The sequence below is a fragment of the Meleagris gallopavo genome, chromosome 9, assembly GCF_905368555.1.
Source record: "Meleagris gallopavo chromosome 9, MGAL_WU_HG_1.1, whole genome shotgun sequence".
Lineage (NCBI taxonomy): Eukaryota > Metazoa > Chordata > Aves > Galliformes > Phasianidae > Meleagris > Meleagris gallopavo.
This window is the reverse complement of record NC_139412.1, coordinates 15,637,669-15,657,569: the sequence shown is the minus strand read 5'-3', so window position 1 is coordinate 15,657,569 and position 19,901 is coordinate 15,637,669. Positions and strand designations below refer to the sequence as shown.

Sequence of the window (19,901 nt, the reverse complement as noted above, 5' to 3'; positions counted from 1 at the left end):
CTTTTTGCTGCGATAAATATGTAAACACAATTAGGTATGTATTTTTAACATGCAGTAATTAGCCTCATCAGTTGAGTGCTAGTCAACACGTTGGGATTTTTGTTCTCTTTTAGCTTCTCAATTGCAGATACAGGTTGTGAATGATTCCTACAAAATGATGCCTTACACAACTTCTGTGTATTCTCTGTTACCTTTCATTGGTTTCCATGCTTCTCACAAACATGGAAAAAGACTTTGTTCTCTTATGCTCTCTCTCTCTCTCTCTCTCTCTCAAACTAGAAAGAGAATCAAAGGGACTGTGTAGTGGAAATGCTAAGTCATGGCTTGAACCAGTGATTGAGCACCTGGTGGGGAAGTAGGGCCAACCTGTGGGAGCTCAGGTCTGTGCAATGCACCTGAGTGACTGGAAGGATGGAGCCAGGATCCGCCCCTTCCCAGACCTCATTTAAGGGTTGGCAGTGGAGGTGGGGGTGTCTTGATGGGGATCCCTGCCTATCTGAGGCCTTCCAAGGTCAAGCAGTTTTTTTTGTTTTGCTTCTGTGTCTAAGGCTGCTGCATTTGGGCATATCCTCACATGCTGCAGCCTGGGACATTGCTGTCCTGCTATCATTGCTGTGCTTTCCATCACATTATAGCATTACAGGCTGTCGTCCAAATGTGCCTGAAGTTAAGGGCAGACTTAGGGCCTCATCTTGGTCAACGTGGTGGCATCTGACAGGCTAGGTTGTTGGTCTCCTGACAGCAGTTGGATGCAGAACTGTACTCAGTAAATGATGTTTTCTGAGTTTGCTGATGTCTCTTGGAGCATGTCCTTACTGGAGAATTCAGAGCACTCAGGAAATAGGCACTGGGCAGGAATATCACTGGAGTTCAGCTCCAAGTTTTGAATCCCACTGTGTTTATGACAGTATTGTGCTTGCTTTGTAATTTCAGGCTTTTAGGTCTCTGCTGGAGAGAGACAAAGCCCTTGACTCAGTGTAGAACTTGGCAAATGAGATCACTCTTTACTTAAGCCGTTTAATTATTTGCATTCAGGTCCTAAAACTTGGAAGTTAATTATTTTTGATGTTTGTGCAGCTTTATGGTTCCACTGCTTGTGTGTAAAAAATGTTTTCCTTCTGGGAGGTCTCTCCTCCATAACCCTTAGGCCCATGTCTCCAAGATCTCAGCATCCTCTAGTGATGGATGCCCTCACCACTATCTCTGTCATCTTTCTGACAGCGTAAGTATCAAAAGTTTTTTTCTTGTAATAAGTACAGAGACGATACCCTGCAGCCCATGCCTACTGGACAACAGAATGCTCTTCACCTTTTGTCACTTCTCAGTTTTTTTACTGCTTTCTTTTGTCTTCTGTGCTAGTTCTTCTGCATTCTCTGCACAATTGTTTACCTGTTATATTTTCCCCAGGTAGAATGCTTTGGTTTTTAAGTGCCTTCATCTCATCTGTTTTGTTACCCATTTGCATCCAGAAGACTATAACGGCTCAAATATTGTTATTCACTTGAAAATATTTAAATAACGAATGGCAAAGCTAAAACTAGACATAGTTGTTTCAATGAACTTCAGATCATAATATTGTGTTGAGGTGTACCTATATGTCGTATGCTAGGAGACCTATCAACATAATTGTGAAAGTCATATGTAGAAGTCCTCTTAGAGAAGTGACAGCATTGCTTATGGTATGTTTACGTCTGCCCTTGGTTATTGTACTCTTTGCTCCCTTACTACATTACTCTCATTTTACACTGGCACAGCTGTATTCAAAATCACTGAGTTGCATTAACCTAAAACCTGGGTAAAATGTGAGATGAATTAGATGCAAGAATGTTATAGAAGAGCAGATCAAGGTGAAAAGCATTCTGAAAGAAGCACTTAAAATAAATAAATAAGGCTTCTACTTGCATTTGGCAGATCTGAATTCCTGCATGTTTAGCTATATCCCATCCTGAACAAATGCAGACCAGATGGTTCCTGTAAATTCTTTTAGAGCCAAGCAAGTTCACTTACACACAACCAAGCCGACGTATCTGTTTGTATAGATTTCTGTGTTTATGGGTGACAGGTTGCAGTAATATAATGTGTGTACAGGGGAGACTAGAAGTTTACTGAATCCAAATAGAAGCAACAACTAACATTAGAATGTGTTTGCTGCTTGGTCTAGAAGATTGTCTGCTAGCAGAACAGCAGAGTGTAGCACTTCACATGTTGGTTACCAGACAGAAACAGGTCGAAAACAGATGGAATGTGGTTATTCAGCTTTTATTTAATAATTTGAACATACATGTTTTAGACTGAGAGAACATTCTAGTGTAACGTTTGGTTGCCCCATCTCTTTCTGATAATTAATTTAGCAGCTCATTCATTGCTTCTTCCCCTACTTTAATATCATTGAGAAGACGCAAGCTGTGCAAAGGGTGCTTACCAAACTAACATGCTTGCACTTTGAATGATAGGGCAGGATTTGAGTTGGGTAGCTGGTTTTTAATCACACGTATCGTGTTGATCCATTTGCTTTATATTAGTGCTAGGCTCGGGTCCAAACACACAGAGTATCTGTGTGTATCTCACCTTACAGACCTCTGCTACCCTCGAAAAGTAAGTTGACATCATAGCACTTGTGTTTGGCTTGAGGAAACACTTACCTTGATGGCCTCCTTCCTGGCCTGGTCGAATGTGAGCACACACTTAAATCCCTAAAGTTGGCTCATGAGCCAGAATCTCAGTTCTTTGGGTCATGTCACAGATTCAAAATATGAATGTTTGAATCCAAGCTGATATTCATGATATTCACAGGCAAAAACATGCTACCTTCCAGGAAAATATATAAGACCTTAAAGGTCTTCTGTACTCGTCAAGGAAAAAAGAAAGAGGGACTGCAAGTAAATAATCTTCCATTTCTAAATGGAGGTTAAGATCCAAGATCTTACCTGGAACATTCAGAAAAAGAGTTAATTACATCACTGGTAATCTTTTCTTAATACTTTGGTGCCATCTGTGAGGGCTCTCGTGTGATTTTACAGATGTTCCAGTGTGGTCATTTACTCATGGCATATTAACGACTGCTGTTGTCAGATAAGTTCAGTTATGAATTATGTAGAATTTCATCTGGCTGAGCAAACTATGTAGATGAATTTTGCTTATGGGGTGTGGGAGATGTTTTGTGAGCTTCATAAACGGTTGAAAAAGTTATTTTGATACAAGAATGTCTGGCCCTACCAGCAGAGGTGAAAAGGACGTTTAACTATCTGAAAGACAAAGACGTAAGCATTACCTCCTGTGAAGATACTGAGTGTGTGTATGTCTCAGTCTGGCTGCAGTGAGGACTGCCCAGAATGTAATTCTGTCTGGATTGTTTAAAGCACAGATACAGCCTTGCAACAAATTATATTTTCCATGCTCTGAGGAAAAATTGTAATGAATATTTTCTCTCTTTGCAAGCTTCAGTCAGCAAAAATCAAAGTACTTGCTTCAGTTCACTAAGTAGTAAGCTGGGCACTTGTTTTATTTGAGTTTTATTGCTGTAGTTTCATCCAGCCCAGTCATTTTGCTGACAGTTTAGGTGAGGGTTAGCTTTTTTTAAATCATTAATAATTCAAGAATAAGTTGGACTACGTTGCACTTGAATATTAAGTCCAGAGTTGATACTTTTAGTAGATACAGGTCAGACTGACTTGTGTGGTTGCATTCAGCAGTCACAGGTGCAGCCCTGCAGGACACGGTTAGAAGCACTCAAAGCATAACAAGACTGTTGTATGACCTGCCAAGTATGGACCTTGTCATCATGTGGCCAGACATGTCTGTATATCAGTAATGCCAATGTGTTGATGTCATAGCAAAGGGACATGATGTCATCAGAAAGGCTGGCGTCGAATCATAGAATCGTTAGAGCTGGAAGGGACCTTTAAAGGTCATCTAGTCCAACTCCCCTGCGGTGACCAGGGACACCTACAGCTTCATCAGGTGCTCAGAGCCTGATTAAGCCTCACTTGAATGTCTCCAGGGACAAGACACCCACCATCTCTTTGGATGGCCTGTTCCAATGCCTCAGCACCCTCACTGTAAAAGTATTTTTCCTTATATCCATCCTAAGTCTACCCTCTTTAAGCTTGAAGCCATTTCCCCTTGTTCTGTCACCACAGACCCTGCTTAAGAGACTGTCCCCTTCATGCAGGATGCACTTCCAGCAGCAGCACTTCCAGAGAAGTGTGTTCTTCATCCTGCTTCCTTCATAGCCACAGTCTGACTAAGGAAAGTATTTAAAAGATCAGCTTTGGGGCTGACTGAGGTTTTCCTATTGTACATGTTTATGTCAATAGCTATAGAATAAGCAACTGCTGAATTTCAATCATGGTGTTGTGAGCCTGCTTAGAGATGGCCTTGTTGCTGTCATCTCAGAGGAGAAAGTCTTTTTTTTCTTGCCTTATAAATATTTTTTGGATTTAACATTTGAAGCAGCATAGACCAGCAACAATATTAACAAAAACCCTTTTGCATTGCATCTTCACATATCTGTTATGGATTGCCAGTCCTTTAGCCTTTCCGTGTAGCAATGATGCAGACCACAGAAAGCTACAAAGCAGAGATAGCTGGGTGTCTGGCTGCCTTCCTGCAGGGTGGCTGGGCTGAGAGGCACTCCTGAGAGATCCGCACCACCGGGGGTGTTGGAATGAGCATCCTTTGTATAGCATCCCTGCAGTGCACTGGCTGGAGGGCAGGAGATGGGAAGGCTCAGCGTGCAGGTCTGGTCACTGATGTGCACAAAGCAGGAAGCACCATTTGTGCATTCATTACCCAGACGTACCCCTGAAGAGCCACAGCTTGCATTGCTCTGTTAAGGAGCAAAAAGAGTTCATATTTGAAGATAAAATGGTCTTTTTATTTACACAATCTCACTGCTTATATAACAGCACTGTTAATGGTGAAGTACAGCTGAAGCCTGGACATGTCTATAGAAATAACACATAATGGGGTGCAACGTAAAATGTAGTAAATAGTGCTGAAGGCAATCTGCATAGTAGGTACTAGAGGTTGGGAAACACATGCTTGTGAAGGAGCAGGTGCACTGCCTTCCTGCAAGCAGCAGTGCTGACTGGGGTTTCTGACAAGCAAGGGAAGGGACTTGTAAGGGTCTCCAGGGAGTTGTCACAGGAGGGGCAAGTGGCACTTCCCTTGGTGGGGAAGGCATCTCCAGCAGCTGGCTGACACGGCACAGACGGTGACCATAGGTGTGTTAAATAGGGAAGCTCTGCAACCTTTTTTTTTTTTTTTGCATTGAGACTGTTGTGATTGTATTACTGTATTTTAACAAAGAGGAGAAAGGCCACTGACTAACCTTGTTTTTCTCTTTCTTGAAATGGTAACCACTAATACACATGTGCAAAAACACCACCTCGCACACAAGCATGCAGTGGGACAAAATCAGAAAAATTGCCGAGCTTTCTTCTGAGATATTCAAGGTTGATGAAGTGAGCTCTGATTCAAAAATGAAACAAGGGTACATGGCAGTCGGTCGATGGCATCTGCACTCCAGCACAGTTGTTTCCATTTATTTCGTTGAGACGGTTTGTAAGCTTTGTATGTTATAAACCAAAAAGAGCTATTGATTTTTTTAAAGTGCCATGTTTTTTACCATTTGTTAAACCATTTTATTCAATTCTGAGTGAAAAAAATACTTATGATCTGTGTTCTGTTGTTTAAAGAAACCTCAAGATTCATACTTGCATGTCATATGAATGATGAAACAAAGTTATAAATATTCACTGCTTTCTAGAATCACTTTTTTAAAAAAACATATCTTTATACTCAAAGTATTTGTAAGTCCCCATTAGTGCTTTTTGTGCCTTCACATCAGGATTCCTAATTTGTAGCCAAGCAAGTATCTCAGGCCTAGATCTTCCTCCTACATGTCATGGAATCATAATGCTGTCACAGATATCACAGCCATTTTTGTAAAATGCAATGTTAAGGAAGACCGAGTTCATTGTACTATACATATGTAAATGCTTCTGTTTCAATAGTCTCAGGGGAAAGCAGATGCCAGAAAGAATTCCCAACCAGTGTACATATTAATTGTCACCACCTATCGTGGGATAATAGAGCACATTCATACAAGGAAAAGCGTGAAGAATCGAGAAGGTTTCCTTGGGAGAGTAAGGGCATTTGTGTGAGACTTAAGGAAGTCACATGGTGAATTATAATAATCTAACTGCAGTCTAGAAAACCACCCTTTCCTTCTCTGTATCTGTAATGATGCTATGGTGCAACTCCTGCCTTCAGACGGCTGCTGTGGATTTACAGCAGGCTGCAGAAAATCAGACTCCGGCACAAGTTGTTTGTTATCAGCAGAGCCCTGCAATGACAGATAGCTATTGGTACAGCATGAAACAGTGAATATTTTGCTTCTCTGTAACTCCAAGTCTTTTCAGTTTCAGGAGCACAGGGGACGGGTTATCACAGAGCATGGTGAACTGATCTGTTGAGCATGTATGCTTATGTAGGTGTTTGTGGGTGTGAAGAAATCCTGAACTTCTCAGGCCTGGATGTGGATAAGAAATCCACAGCATGACCAAATGATTAGACAGAAAGCTCTGCCTATAAATTATCTGGGCAGAAGTGTAGCTCATGTGGATGTTTCTGTACAAAGGATCCACACTGGAGACGACTGTGTGGGTTTGAAGGAGATGAACTCTGTATTTGACTGGCATCTACCCACTTTGGAAAGAACTAGAACAATGCAAAAAAATTGAATTTCCTGAATCAAAACAGGCAATTCACCAAATTCTCAGCTACATACAAAAATAAAGGGATGCAAATCTGTGTCCAGTGACTCCCCTACATAGCATGACTTGAAGGAAGTTGCCATACGCAGTTGCACCATCTCTCACTTGGGGATTTGAGTTCTTCCTGCAGCCCAGGCACAGCTGTTCCCAAGAAATGAAATGTTGTTTGCTTGTATAACTTCCCACAGTGCAGCCTTTGGTTGGTCCATGCTGATTCTCTCTGCTGCTTTGGCTGCTGAATAAGTTGGTATTACCTCAGCAGAAGCATTGAAAGTGTAATGCTGCTACGCTCCGTATTTAAAAAACATTCTTTGAAGTCAGAGTGAATGTCAGTAAAATATTCTCTCATGGTTCAGGGCTCCAATAGCTGGTACAATGCCTTAATTGGCATTCTTGTGCAATGCTTGGACCTTTGCCAATTAATGACCCATTGCTGCAGTCTGCACAGGCAAATTACCCCTTCTGTCCGGCTCTTCAAACTGATGGACTTTTGCCCAAGTAATGGCTGCAGGCTCCTATTCTCAGCTGGCATCAACCCCAGTGCGACTATAAACATCCCTGAGAGGGTCATAATATGATATATTGGACAGATTCTGATGCACCTCACAGTCATATACCACCAAACAGTTCTGCTGAAGTCAGTGACTTTGGCAGTGGCATAGCAGAAATAAGAAACTGGTCCTTATGCTGTAGCTCTCTCAAGTAATGAAACAATTCCAGGTTATTAGCTAGCCTGTGTCCCTTTAGATGATGTATTTTTTGCAAACCTTTTATTAAACATCCAAAATACTTTTTACTTTTGTTCTGATTTTAAATGGCTGCATTATCTCTCCTGCTACAGGATTTTCCATTCTCCAGGCAATTATGGAAGCAGCAGTTCAAAACAACTGGCAAGTGACAGCCAGATCTGTAGGAAGCATAAAGGATGTTCAAGAATTCAGAAGAATTATAGAAGAAATGGACAGACGACAAGAAAAAAGATACTTAATTGACTGTGAAGTAGACAGAATAAACACCATTTTGGAACAGGTATGTTTTTGAAATTTTCAGGAACTGTGGTTTCTCGATGATACATTTTGTTAATGTTTCCATAACTGTCCATTCCTAGAAATTAATTAAATGTCCATTGAGGTTTGAGTCCCAGTGACCAACCAGTTACCTAGTAAAGTTAAAATTCCTCACTGATGTCCACAGTTGGTGGCAGTACTTACACGTAACCTACCAGGAAATGTCTCTGTGATATTTTTTCCAAATGTTAATAATGTATTATTTTTAAGTAGGTTAAGGTCCTGAAGCCTCATCCACCAGAGCAGCATTTCTACTGTCGGTGCTTCTTGCAGGGGGTGCCAGGCAGGCGTGGTTTGCTAAGTGGAACATGAGACAGGAAATGAAAGACCAGTTAAACAATTCTCAAATGCAAATACTGCTAATGAAAAATTCAGCTGGTAGTCCAAACTGTTCATCAGTGCTTTTGGGGATATGAATCCCTTCCCTCTGCACAGCTGGAGCTGTTGACAAGCCTAAATTGTAGGTGGTAGAATTCACCTTTTCTGATGAGGGTCCAGTTTTGTGTCACTAGTTTGCTATTGCCCAGCCTTCTTGCTGTTTGCCTTGCCCCATGGGAATGGCCACACACACAGCTGTGCCAGGTTGCAATCCAAAATGCCTGCAGCCCTCTCTGCACAACATGCTTGAAGAGGTATTGAACAGATAGACATCATGGGAAGCAAAAACAGAGAGTGTCTCTGTCTGGGCTTACCACAAAGCCAGGGTTGGTACACGACCTAATCTATGTGACTATCTGTCACTGACATGTGGAAATTCGTTTGTCTTAAGACTAAAAAACCCTCTGATTACAACCGCCTCATACATTTAACTGGGGATTTATGATACAGAATAAATCAAAAGTATCATTTAAATTTCATGAAGCATTAGCATTCTTTTAGAAACGTTGTCTTGTATACTAGTAGCAAGCTGACCTCACTGCTATAAACAGATCCTAGAAATCCAAAAGATACTTTCACTGAGTATCTTCCCAGTATATTCCATTTCAGTCCAGCCCTGAGGTACAGCGGGGGGCTGGTGTGTGGGGACTGAATCACTGCCACGTGTCCCAGAGATGCTGGTGATAGACAGCAACAGGCAGAGAAGGGAGCTCTGTCTCAAGAACATAGCACAAGGCCATGCTGACAGTAACTCTACTACTAAATGATTGTAATACTAATGTGTAGCATTGCATTCTACCCTGTAATTTTTAGTCAATATGGTAACTATTCTCCTTGGGGAAGTCCATGAACTGAAAGAAACTTAACTTTTACTTTCTTCCTTTTGCTTATATTCTTGCAAAAGCCCAATCTTTTTCAAGAGAACACCCAAGCCAAGATTAATAACACTTTGGGCCCACTCTCAGCTGGAGAATAGGCCTTTCGTTTGATCTTTCTGAGTCCATTTACATTTTATTCACTCTTTTTATTATAATGTGCAAGTGAGAGAAAAATATTCGAACCATTTCAAAGCCGAGCACAAAAGCCATACACCAAGCAAATGATCTAGCAGAACAACTGGCAAACGTTTCTTCTGCAGCCATTCGAAGCTGAAAGACAAAGAAGTTATAATTTTACTGAATGTTTGATTCCACTTTTTATTCATGTTATTAGCATCCGTGTAACTAAAGATTTGGTGCTGGGGCTGCCGGGTATCCCTGAACTCTACAATAGCTTGCTCACACTTTGGCATAGTTATAGCCCTTGCTCTTGTCTTTAGTTTGCACATAGCCCATCCCTGTTAAGAGGCTTTTCTCTGTTATTGCACTCACTGTCTGTCTTTTGAATTTACTTTTCATGAAATCTTTATCCAAAACAATCTGAAGTATTTCTAAAAGATCTTAAAATTTCCTCCCAGTTGGATTTTGTAACTCAATCAGCTTTAGCCAAGCAGTTGAATACAGTTAGTCCATTGCTTTGCAACCAAACCTGTCAGACATTTTCACATGCAAGTGTTATGTCGTGTGTTGTCCCATGGATGTAGTATGATTATTTTCCCTTAATTTCATTTAAGGTACTTATGAGCAAAATTGTTTGAATTTGTAGTATCAGAAATGGATTTACAAATTTTTGTTTAGGAAACAAAAACCTGTAGGCAAACCAAATGTAGCTTCTGAGACAAATACTCTGGTACTAATCCTGTCTCATTAGAAGTCCAACAAGTGGATTCCAGTTGTGCAACACTTTCATAGGCATATTATCCCATTTATTTCAGCAGGACCATTCACTTGACAAAAAAATCATCCAAGCATATCCCTAGCTGGTGCCTCGTGCTAAAAATATCTTCTGGCAACATTTTCCAGAGTTTTGTGTTTGTTTTTTAATCTGGAATTCAAGAACAATGATTAAGTTTCTGCAGGGAAAGTCAGTAATGCAGGTCCCCAGATTGTCAGCTGAATAACTGTTGGTTTTAGGCATTTCCCTCCATCTCATCTGCTTTCCTTGTTATCTTCTCATAAGGTAGCTAAAAAATTTCACAAATATATGCAGTATTAAATCCAGCCATCCAGTTTGCTCAAGGGAATGGTGAGTTGTCTTCGTTAGAGCCAACTGTGTTTGCTGATAGCATCCCATTGAGGGGGAAGACAACTCTGGATTTGCATATTTCAAATCTGTGTTTGATTGCAGTTTAGAAAGTCAGATTAGTGCTGTGTGTGGAATCTATAGGGGCTGCTCAACTACAAGGCAGTAACATCTCCATGCTGACTACATCACTGCAGGTATATCCAGCAAGAGAAAAGGGAAGACCATCAAGGCTTCCTGCCTGTGATGGCACAGATTGAAGGACAAACTTCCCACAGCTGTTGCCTCAGCACCAATACCCTTTCCATTCTTCTTTCTCTGGACTCCTCAGGGCCCATCCTCAAGGCTCCCCCCAGGAGCAGTGCCTGCCCCCAGGGAAGGTGCTGTCCGCAGTCACCACGGAGGTCTGGCGACTGCCATTTCATTCTGTAAGGACAGCACTTGTTAGGGAACCTAGATTTGAGAACTGAAAGTAGGTCTTATTTAAGAACACAAATCATAGCAGAAATAAATGGATCATAAATCGCTGAACAATCTATGCATGTTCTGAGTTTGCTATCAGACTTTTGGGCACATTACCAGACTGATCAGCAAACTTGTCAGGTCTCTGCTCCAGAAACCACATATTGTGGCTTTGTGTTAGTGCTCAGATTAAAGAAGAGTGACCTTTTCTCAAGAGTCAGGCTGGTCAGTGTGTGCAGTTCTCTTCCTTTGATGTTTTTTTCAACCAGTTCAAACAAGGATGCACGTCTCTTCCAAAGGTGTAGGCTTACCCAAAGCCAATTACCTACCTGAGGATTTTCTTCAGAGTCTCCAGGCCCTACTGGAATATTTTGTACCTTCCTCCAGTGACACGCAGATATGTGAGACAGTGACCTTCATATTCCACATGCCTTTTATGTCTGGCACATCTGTATGTCCAAATGTTTCTAAGTTCTGATGCCTGTCATAGGAGGTATTTCTATCCTCAGGGCTGGCTGGTGCCCATGAGAGGTTTTCTCCTGGTGGGCGAATGTAAAGGAAGAGAAGGAGGACACCATAGTTTGTACTCTTTCTAGGTAACCTGTTTTGTGTGAGGTTTCCCTGTGTTGCACATCCGATTTCATTCAGCATCCCAGAGAATCCTTTTGTGGTTCTGTATTGTGGGTAAAGGTGGATACTGTGCCCAGATCACCTCTAGTTCTATCTTCTTACCTGTAGACTAAAAGAAAGCACAGAAATCAACAATCATTCTCCTGGTTACCGTCTGTTTCTTCATTTGCCCTATAGTTCTATAACCACGTGGATCCGTATCACTTCTTGCACAACAAAGCTATATCCAGTTTAATCATCTAGTGGCCTCTCAAGCATACAGATAGCGAGACTTATGTCATGCAAAATTCATAAGCTCCCCACACTTCTTTTCCCTTGATGCTAAAATATTCCCGTATTCCTTCACAGATAGATATAATATTTTGTTCTCATAAACTGAACATTTTCTTCTGAGAACTAACAGTAAGCTTTAGCCTATTCGACCGTGTATTTAGAGGCATGTTTTTGAGTTAAGAAATATGTTTTTTCTTATTCCCAAGATAACAGACTGTATTTCAGACTAGAGTGGCTTTGTGTCCATTTAGAAGTAAAGCTCCTGAGGGAAAATAAGGAGGAAGAAACTCCATTTGGGATCAAAATGGTGAAACTTTACAAAAGACCCAATTATTCCAGAGACCGTGTGCTTTTATCAAAAGGGTACTATCTCCAAACATAGCCATATAGGTTAGGTTCCAAGGTAATCTCTTTTCTGAGTGGAGGCATCTCACAAAGCAGAAGTAATACTATAGCAGAGAATGCAGTCCCCAGAATTTTACGATGATAATAAAACTGTCAAAGATGACTTGAAGTAAAGCATCCATAGGATTAAGAAGGGTAATCTGATTGACTGAACTCTGTCCCATGCTGGCACTGACTGTGACTTGACATTTGAGTATGAACGTTTGAGATTAAGAAGACTATCTCCAAGTTTTTCTCCCTCTGCATAGCTGCTCAGATCACAAAGGACTGGGCTTGCTGCAAAACAGCTTTGCCATTTGTCAGAAAAATAAATGTAAAAACACAGCATTAGGTTGCACCAATAGTCGTCAAAAATAGCAATAATAACTGCCTATAAACACAATGGGACACTTGAAGGAGAGAGCATCCAGTAAGTATGATGTTGTGTAACATCACTCAGAAAGTGGTACAGTTCATTTTTATATTTCCAGTGAACTAGAAACTTAATATTTAGGGCATTCCTTCATTAGTTGCCCATGAGTATTGTTGAAACTGGGATCTAAAGCAGTGTGACAGGTCACTTCTTTCCCCTCACATCCAGAGAGTTTCAGGTTTGTTTGGGTTTGTGGGGAGGAAAAGGGAACTACTTGAGCCAGTTACCCTCAGGACTGTAGCTAGCAAAAGGTAAGTAAAAAAATGGGCATACGTCAGAATGACAGCTGTATCTGCCTAAAGGACCTACTGCTCTCAGCTGTAAAACTAATAAAGAGCTAGAGATGGATTGCTAAAGCAGAGAGAAGCAATATCTTGGGTTAATCCGCCCCATATGTGGCACATTGCACACGTACCTGGGGATAGAATTTCTAATTTGTAAATAGGAATGGCTCTCCAAAGCTATCACCCAGACTTCACAAGGCAAGGTAGATTCCAAATGACAGTTTGAGTATTAGTCATCCCACAAACTGAGGTAATGGCACACAAATATTGAAACTGTTCAAAAAGCATTAAAGAACAGTTTTAAATGTATCTGATCAGTAATAATAAAAATTAATGCAAAGTGTCCTTCCATAAATGTACATGCTGACTTATGGAGAAGACCTCTGCCAAGCAAATCTGATTTCCTATGCCAGAGACATATGAACCTGAAGTCACCGTCGGAGTTTTTATTTTCCCACGATAGTAGCAATTACTCATTTTATGTTTGTGATAACTCATGGCATATAAATGTGCACACCAATGCACGTACGTGCATCTGCTTTTGGTATTTTCATATCTTTGCCACAACATCTGCAGTATGCTGTTATGCTGTTACAGAGATATTTATACGGCAACCTCTGCATTGCCGTTAAACGTACAGTGATTCAGAATCCTTTCTCAGTTACACTGCTGCAGGTATAGAGTCAATCATTATCCTGAACATTATCCTGGAGACAATATTTAAATTGATACCATTCTACTCGTAGAGAGACTGTCTCTGCTTTGAATTTCAGTTAATAGGTGGCTGTGAAGGCACATTTTGCTGCAGTTTGCCTTTTTCTGCAGCTTCAGCACACAGAATTTGTGCATTTGCGTTTGCCCTCGCAAAGCCCTTTCAGCATCCCACTCATTATTTAGCCCGTGTCCACATCATGAAAGCTGCTCCTGCACTGGCATTAATTGTTACCCTTGCTGGCAGTCTCAGCAGAAAGGTCGAGCCTGAGGGCCGTTTTGTGATAGCCTCTCATTGCCACATTTGATGTTCTTTGAAAGTAAATGTGCACACGGGTGCTTCCCATGCAGCACTTGGACTGTGGGGACGGGATTTGGTCTTTCATTAGCTTTGCTGGTACTTTTTAAAAACAAGATTCAGAAGAAATCTTTTAAAGGTAGAGGATATTTGGAGGAGAAGGGACTGCTGGCTGCAACTCGCTCAACATGTGATCTCCTCAGATTTTTGTCCTGCTGTATCTGTCCATCTCCCTATTCTTCACAGCTCTGGGAATCTTCTTTCACCTCTTCTTAGCCAGTGTCTGATTTTAAAATCCCTGATCATGCATCCTTTCCAGGTTTTAAAAATCAGTGTTGTATAGAAATTGCCTTGTTTCAGTTCTAGCATTTAATGTAGGTCTTTCTTCTCCTTATAAAGGATAAACCCTTTCATCTTCGCAGACATTACCTTAATTTCTGCATCTGTCTCTCAAATAGTTTAATGCTTGAAACTCTGCTTCTAACCAAAGGCTTTACTTAATTAGTTTCCAAGGCAACCATCTTGGCAACAATCCAGATGAACCAACTGAGGGGAGAGGAAGGAAACACGCTATCAAAATGAATAGTAATAGCACAGTACTGTGCAAACAGGCGTTGTACATCACGAGAGGCAGTGTGACAGTTGTGGTGTCGTGTAAGTTCATTTACAAGAGAAGAAGTCCTAACTCGGTAAAAGAAAAGGCACACAAGAACTTATGTCTTTTGTTCACAGCTGACTATACCAGAATTAATGGCTCCAGTGTGATATGAATCACTGTTATCTGGGGAGGAGAACCAGTAGTGCTTCTCAGAGCTCCTCGTGCACCAAGATGTACCCAAACATAATTCATAGCACACTGAAATGCTGCAGTTCTAATTTTCAGGGTGAGACAAGCGACCAGTAGCTACAGCCTAATGGAGATGTGGCTAAATATGAGGCCCCTAGGTGTGATCCACAGCTATGATACATTCATTGCCAACTACAACTGGATTTGTATTAACCCTAATACAGCAAAGTATCATCCCAGTGCAGATCGCTTGCTACTAGTAATTACATATCCACGTGTGACTCTTTTCTCTTATCCCAGCTTCACACCAGTGCAAATCCTTTGTAGGGTTTTGAATAGATTAAAGCTTGCAGGGCTACCCTGGGGTAGATTTGTAGAGACTCAGGCCCTAGAAAACATCAGCCAAGCCTGAAACACCAACATGCTGCAGTGCTTAACTGGGAAGGTGCAAAACTGTTATAGAGGAAATTAGAGTGCACATGCTTTAAAAAGTTCATGTTAGTATATTATATTTATTTGTTTGACACCATGGATGTGCATGTGTAGCAATAATGGAGTATGTACTACTGGAAACTCAATCCTCCGGAGTATGAATTGAATAAAATAATGTGCAGTATCACAGAGCCTTAAAAACACCCCCAGTATCTTTTATACTGGAAAAATGCACGTAAAGAATCAGAATGGAAAAATATTACTGCAACTTTATTACCTCATATGAGTTAAAAGGCTTCCCCTGCTGCATAGACTAAATCTAGTAAAAATAAATTAACTCTTCATAATCTCTTTTAGTTCATGATTTATGCACCAAGTTATATGGCGAATATTGCTGAGTGCTGTTTATAGTGAAGCAGAATAAACCTTTCAAACTCCTTCAAAGCATTGAAAAGGGAAATTGAATGCAATTCTAGTGGCAGTAGAATTCCATTTACAGCAAAAAGTAAAAGAAAAAGTAACCTTGTCTTTCCTAGAGAAGGTTGCACTGATTTCTTTTCCCTTAATTTCATAGGACATTTAAAGAGGAAAGGAAATGCTCAAAAGTAAAAAAAGATTGGCTGCTATTCAGTGTTTTTCAGTCTGCTTGAAGAGCAGTGCTCTGCAGTACAACCCCCCTCCCCACAAAAGATTTTCCTCTGAGCATTGGGACTGAGCTACTGCGACACTTCTGGGTTATATCCCAATAATAGTTGAAGTGATCTTGACGTGCAATAATAGTTTATACAAACAGAATTCTGTTTTCAAAGACTTCTGTTCAATTCCAGGAACTAAGACTGGGATTTTACCCTGACATGCTGAATGGAGATATGGAAGGAAAATTTATGTATTTTTTAAATGATAACTGTTCCTCAGTTTGCCTAATCTCTTCCTCCCTTCCTCCAATGTATGTGCATCCTTCATGTTGATAAAAGTTAGAACTAATGGATTCTGTGGGTTATGAGAAGAAATGAACCCTGTTTATGTTTGTCTGTGACTGCAAGAGTGTACTCTTCAGAAATTCCAACATACAGGTTCACTGTTTTGGAAAGCAAAAGGCACAATTAGATATCATCTCCTCTGTCAAAGGGGTGAGGTGCTGAAGATCACTTGTTAGCAATGTGGGTATGTCTTCACACCAGATGGCAGGGTGAAACATTTGATTCCAGCAGAAGGATTGGAAACTTCTGAGTAAATGTATGACTGCTGTTGTTAATAGTCTTTGTGAAAGTGACTTTAGATGTTGAGAGTAATGGGGGCTGGTCTGGAAGTCAGTTTTGATGGTGCTCAATTTGATACGTTTGATATGGACTTGCACTACAAAGAAGGGACTCACAGCTGCTAACAGGCAAGAGGGCTGTCGTTGTGATGGGTCTGTTTTTTGTTAGGAGAAGAGCAGAGCATCACAGGCTGAAGGAAATCTGGAAGTTTAGCCATGAATGTTACTAGAGAGAGCCAATCAACTGTAGTAGTACAGCCACGTACACTCATTTGCTTAGCCTTCCTAAGCCAGGAACCACTGATGTCTTTGTAAAGATGTTTGTGTGTCAGTGCAAAGCATGTGATGGTTACCAAAAAGTTCACCTGAGAAATTAACAGAAACTCCTATTCCTATGGGCTGACTAGAGTATCAAAATAGAGATAGCAACACTACATATTTGTTCTCAAGTTAGCAAAACTTCTCTGAGATGGTGAACTTGCACAGCACGGGATCCATTTCCAGAGTCTTGACTGATGAGTGACAGTCATCCTTGACAGGGTAAAATGCAAAAAAAGTTGAATACTTCAGAATAAGAACATAGAATACGATAAAGATCTTTGTACATTTTCTATCAGTAGACTCTGCAGAGTCTCAGATACTCCAACCAAATTAATTGTCTTCAAAATATGTCATTCAAGCTTTGAGGGGAGTTTCTCAGAAAACTGGTGTGATGGTAAGTCACCATCACACTCTTAAAAAAAGTTTCAAGTACAGTGTTATCAAGAATTGTGGAATTCCAAAGAAGACATTAAAAAGCATCATTGTGTACAAAAAGATGTTTGGAATTTGATGGCAAGAGTCCTTTGAAATGCCTCAGACCAGATAATTATCCAACACCACACCACAAATGTATCAGAGCAGAGAAATAGAGAAATCCCCTGAGATCACAGTTGCTGACCTTCTGGTAGTGTCTGACCTGAGAGGTTACAGCTAAGTGGGAGGAAGACAAAACACTGAACCAGTAGATAGAGGAGATCCACATGATGAGTAGAGTAGCACTGCCTGCTTACTTGTTCTGAATTAAGGCAGTTATGGCACTCAAGACAAAACACTTACTGTGGTTTGAAATTTCCTGTACTCATTAATTTTTGGTTAGTTTCCTGTGAGACCTGAAGACACTATGAAAATACCAACATGAGAATATACAGGAATATCTGTGAAATCAGTTCATTTCTGAACATTTTTCAAGGTGAGATCTTTATCAGAGAATATACTAGAACTATGCAGACAATTAAAATACGGGCTCCTTCCTAAAATGATCAGTGTTTGGAAATCACTGCCACAGATTAACATATTTAATTGATTCGCTTTTCTTGTATGTGACTCCAAAACTTCCTCCAAACACAGTTTGATTTTTGCTTTATTAATCTCACTCAAAAAGCCGAAGAGTTTACTAATTCAAAAACTCTACAATGCACAGATCTCTTCAGGGAAGCTGTCAGTGGGAACAACTAGCTCTTCTTGGGAACATAAGAGGCAGAGCTCTCTTGGCCATTTTGGCAATTCTCTTCATACACTACAAAGAATTTTCATTGTGATTGTAACAAGCCTCTGTATCTGATCTTGGTTTTAGTGGAATAGCTTTAAGTGATGAATGGTAACTTAAGTCCTGATTGATTTTGTTGTGAAGGTTAGGATATGAAGGGTGTGACTTGCAAAGAGAGGTGCAATCCTGAGAGATAGAACACTGTTCTCATCTGTCTAAATGAAGAAAAAATTCTGACAGAAAGAAAAGTTTTTGTAATTAATGTTATTCAGCTTACAGAGTAAACAACTGTGATTATGACTGTCAGTTACTAGTGATCGTAAATTTCTTCATCTCAGTGAAGAGAAACCAGAGTAGGATGCTTTTGCAGAACTGTATGTCTTTTGACAATAATTATGCCATCAGATTAGTTAATCTCATAATACTACACATCACGGAAAATTATTTCAGGACACAGAAAATTCACAAAAACTTTATTATCACAATGAAAAAAAAAAAAAAGGAGAAAATATCATGCCCACAGAACCTACGTTGCAGTTTGTAATGTTTTGCCTCTGTAATTTCTCATGTAATTTTTTATGCATTATTTGAAGGGATATTCTACTACACAGTCTGTAGTCTTCAGTCAGCAAACGTCAAATTAGATGTGGAAAAAGAAAGTGTAGCTTTCTGGAGAGAGGACGAAGTACAGTGTGGTTTTGGTTGCCTTGCTTTCCAAGGACTAACATGTATGACCATCATCTCTACGGAGCTGGCCTAGAAGTACATTTTATTCTTGGGGTGATTAACATCAGTTAGAAATATGAGCAAGAGACACACAGAAGGGGACCCAAAGAAAAAAAAAATATTAATGAAATGCTTCAAATACATTTCAGATCCTTGCTTTTACCATGCATATTTTTGTACTTCCTACTAGGAGATTATTCCCCATGACAGATATATTGCAAAAGGGCTGAAAAGTGTTTGACTAATGTTTTATAAGCCCATACTTACTATATGTGCTATAGAGAAAGAGGACGATGGTTTTGAGGTGTGGTTACAAACGTAAAAGATATCAACAGCACACAGGTGAAACTCTTAGATCTGTATACTGCACAAAAAAAAAAAAGCCCAGCAATCTAGACTGCCTATGGATTTGTGACATTCCCTAAAGAACATGAAGCCCCTGAAATGGTGCATAAGTTAGTCTCAACCGTATATGCTATTATTTTCAGCTGCAACAAACAATACGTGTGTAGAATCTTCATCTTAATATTTAATACATTCTTCATTTAATATTTAACTCAAATTTAATATAATACTCATTCTTCATATAAATGAAATCATTGTTTACTGCATATTTTACAGCCTCACAATCCCTAGCGGCCAGATTCTCATCCCATTAATATTAAGTGAAGAAATAAATCGCCTTCACTGGCTTTGCACTGTGGTTATCATTATGAGGATTTGACCCTTTGTACAAGGAAAGTCATTTGTACCCTATGTGGAAATGGCTTTATTTCTATGGAATTAAAGCCAGGATAAGTATTATCTGTCTGGCTGTGAGAAGACCAGTGCTAGCTGTGATGCTTCTTTTGCCACAACAGTACTGTGGTTCCTTTGGAATTTAGTATGTTGGTGCTGGTGCTATTGGTGCGATAAACATAAAAAAGATGTCAACATGCTATTTTTTGTAATTTTTCTGAGAGAAGTCCTTGCCTTGTCTTGTGCTTAGAATCCTCAAAGGGAGCTCTTTCTTTGTGCAGGAGCTTGTGTGTGAATGGTAAAACAAGGGAGAAGGCATTGTAGAATGCAGTAAATGCATCTGCTGAGGTTGCAAGGGATCTTATCTTTACTTTGCCGTCTGGTTATGTGAAGAAAATCCTCTTCTGTTCTCCAATTTATCCTACTCTAGTCTGGAAAATTTACATGACAAAAGGCGACCTGTGCAAAGTAAAGACAATGAGGAATGATTGTGTATGCCTGTCAAATGCTGTTGCACCAGATCTTTTGCCTTTGCACACATGACACTTCCCACAATAATTACAATAATTGCTATTAACAGTGCACCCTCCTTTGAGAACCAACGTACAATAG

At 40.2% G+C, this 19,901-nt stretch overlaps 1 protein-coding gene across 16 annotated transcripts in view; it reads left to right on the top strand.

The window, feature by feature from the left end:
* The window catches only part of GRIA3 (glutamate ionotropic receptor AMPA type subunit 3), a 542,807-nt gene that overhangs the window by 461,236 nt on the left and 61,670 nt on the right, over positions 1-19,901 (top strand). For all 16 annotated transcript variants that reach the window (XR_014884948.1, XM_085230480.1, XM_085230478.1 and 13 more), the window contains one exon: positions 7,621-7,808. Coding sequence is in view for 15 of the 16 variants with exons in the window: in XM_085230480.1 (XP_085086606.1) it covers positions 7,621-7,808 (188 nt within the window). In the remaining variant the exon portion in view is untranslated. The remainder of the gene's footprint in view (positions 1-7,620; positions 7,809-19,901) is intronic.